General features: G+C 32.4%; 1 protein-coding gene across 1 annotated transcript; it reads left to right on the top strand.

Annotated features, from left to right (window-relative positions):
- The first annotated feature begins 1,513 nt into the window (after nucleotides 1-1,513).
- LOC142224649 (uncharacterized) lies at nucleotides 1,514-3,220 on the top strand. Its single transcript, XM_075294429.1, has one exon. The coding sequence runs from the start codon at nucleotides 1,514-1,516 to the stop codon at nucleotides 3,218-3,220; it is 1,707 nt and encodes a 568-aa protein (XP_075150544.1).

Genomic DNA, 3,220 nt, shown 5'->3' with positions numbered 1-3,220 from the left:
AATTTTATTTATTTAATAGGAATTCGCCACAATTGTTCGCCACAATTGTTTGCCACTAATTGTTTACTGGGTTAAATCTGTTGACAAATTAAAGGCCGGAACACAATTGCGACGTTTCGACGTACGGCGTAAAAATTAGAAATAGATGTAATTGAACGTACGACGTAAATACGCCAATACGTTGTCGTCGTCAATTTATTTTGTTTATTTTTTAAGAAAATGTGATTCTTTTTGTTTTTTATTGTTTTATTATATATTTATTTCGTTGTTTCTATCATTAGAAACTATTATTATTTTAATTTTCTTGAATTGCTTCTTCAGGAAGTATTGATCTATAATAAATTACATTAGTAGTATATACTAATTGCTACAATCTTATTCTAACATTTAGTACATTTCTAACATAAATGATAACAAAAATATGTGTTGTGTTTAGTTGTTGTAACTGATGTAAGTGAAGGATAGTTGTATCTACCCATTTGTTATGTTCGCCTAGTAGAATGTGTCATATTGAGATGTTTATCATTTATGTTAGAAATGTACTAAATGTTAGAATAAGATTGTAGCAATTAGTATATACTACTAATGTAATTTATTATAATAAATTTATTATAGATCAATACTTCCTGAAGAAGCAATTCAAGAAAATTGCGAAATATTGAAGAAAATATAAATAAAAAACATATAGATCTCAAGCTCGAAAAAACATAGAATTTTCATTTGAAAAACAAAGATCGAAAAAGCACAAAAATCAAAAGTTAATACGGAGAGCACGCCGGATAAAACCAAATCAAAAACCAAAATGATTTATAATAAATTAAAACAAAAACCTGTATCTACCAGAAGGAACATAAATAGATACAAAAACTTGAGAGTGAAAATAGAAAAGATTCACTCATCAATAACTTTTCTTATTAGATGCCGAAACCATGGCATAATTCCTGATTTCATCAAAAAGGTTATGAAAAATATGTACACTATCTTGGAAAATTCACATAAAACCAAAGATAACTTACAAAAAACCTTATTCACATACATAGAACATTTCCAACAAAAAGTTTTAAACATTTTGATAAAACACAAACATAACTTACTTAAGAACTACAACGACGAAGAGGAAAACGTAAAAAGGAGTTTAAATCAACACCTCACCACTGAAGAAAGCAGTGACCTTTGGAAAAAACAAGGGGAAAACATACAAAAAATAAAAGAAAAATCAAAAGAGATACAAAAGGCTAAATTCAATAAACTGAGAGAAAAACAAAAATCTGATCTTGACATAAAAATAAACGAAAAATGGTTCGTCAATAAAACAAGTACTGAATTCCCAGATGACATATAGTGGCTTCTCTCACTTGGGCCAAAATTCGGTCTACCGACACAGAAAGATGATTTCCCACTTTTTAAATACATAGCTGATGGAGAAAACTTAATACAAACACACACCAACAAGGAACAACAAGAACGAGCCAGAACAAAATTTGCTACATCATTAGAAAATCATCTCAACAAAATGAACCTGAACGGAAGAGATAGATTTGTTTCGAACACAGTGTACAGAACCAGGAAATTCTTGAAAACTCACAAGAATATCTCAATCCTGAACGCAGATAAGGGTAACGTAACTGTGGCTATGGAGAAAAGAGACTACAAAGACAGAATGCAGAAAATAGTAGGGGATATCATGTCCTACCAAAGGCTAAACAAGGACCCAACACAAGGCCTACAAAAGAAAAACAACGAAATAGTAGATGAACTTTTCAAGAATAATATCATTTCTGAATCTGAAAAACGAAGAATGAAGACGGAAATTGCAACTGCCCCTAGACTATACGGCGTACCAAAAATACACAAAGACAATTTCCCATTAAGGCCGATATGTTCGTCGGTAAACGCACCATCAGCAGCAATGAGTAAATTCCTGGTAAATATACTGAAAAAACTTACCACAGGATCTAAATATAATATGAAGGACTCGGTACAATTTAGAAATAAGATCAAAGATATGACTATAAAACACGACGAAAAACTGATATCGTTTGATGTGGTGTCACTTTTTCCCAGTGTACCGGTGGACCTCGCCCTCAGGATTATAGAAGAAAGATGGGACGAAATAGAAGCACACACAAATATGACAAAGGCATTATTCATAAAGACATTGAAATTTTGTATAATAGACAACAGATATTTCAAATACGACGACAAGATATATAGACAAAAGAAAGGTTTACCGATGGGATCACCAACCTCTCCAATTATCGCTGACATATTAATGGAGAGACTACTAGACAGCTGTATGCAAAAACTGACAATAAGACCGAAGTTCATAACGAAATACGTGGATGATTTATTTGCAATCGTCAAGGAAACGGAAATAGAAAAAACTCTGACAACACTTAACAGTTATCACAACAATATCCGGTTTACAATGGAGCTAGAACAACAACAAAAATTGCCGTATTTAGATTTATTAATCATCAGGGACAAAGAAAAACTTACAATGGACTGGTACCAAAAAAACACAGCTTCTGGAAGAATTATGAACTTCTTCTCAAACCATCCAAAACAGATAATAATAAATACAGCAAAAAACCTAATCCAAAGAGCACTAACTATCAGCGATCAACAATTCCAACAAAAAAACAAGAAAAAACAACACGATATCTTGAAATACAACAATTTTCGCCCGAACATCATAAAAAAGTTAATAGCGAATTACAAGCCTCCATCAGAACAGACGGACGATAATAAAGATCCAAAATCATACAAATCGTTGACATACATACCAACGATCTCAGAAAGGATATCAAAGTCCGATATTTTCGATACAAATAAATACAACTTGGCTCATAAATCCAACAATACACTAAAAAATCTTTTTACCAATACCAAAGACAACATCCCCTTATCCGAAACCCCAAACGTCATTTATGAGATTCCGTGCGATGGAAAATCAAAAGAGAAGTGTCAGATGATATATATAGGAACTACCAAAAACAAATTAAAAACAAGATTATCAGGACATAAATCCGACATAAAAATACGGAATAACAACAGCAAGCTACAAAAAACTGCGCTAGCGACACACTGTGCAGCAACAAACCACCAACCAAACTTTGATAGAGTTCGTGTTTTGCAACGAGAGAGCAACACGAGCAAAAGATACACCTTAGAAATGTTACACATCAACAACGTACCAACAACGAGGAGAATAAATTAG

Source organism: Haematobia irritans, chromosome 2 (genome assembly GCF_050003625.1).
Source record: "Haematobia irritans isolate KBUSLIRL chromosome 2, ASM5000362v1, whole genome shotgun sequence".
NCBI classification, from domain to species: domain Eukaryota; kingdom Metazoa; phylum Arthropoda; class Insecta; order Diptera; family Muscidae; genus Haematobia; species Haematobia irritans.
Note: the sequence above shows the minus strand (reverse complement) of the source record. Positions and strands in the feature narration are given on the sequence as shown.

Excerpts from the sequence above, each read along its gene's own strand:
- LOC142224649 (XM_075294429.1), top strand. The coding sequence starts at position 1,514 with ATGAACCTGAACGGAAGAGATAGATTTGTTTCGAACACAGTGTACAGA.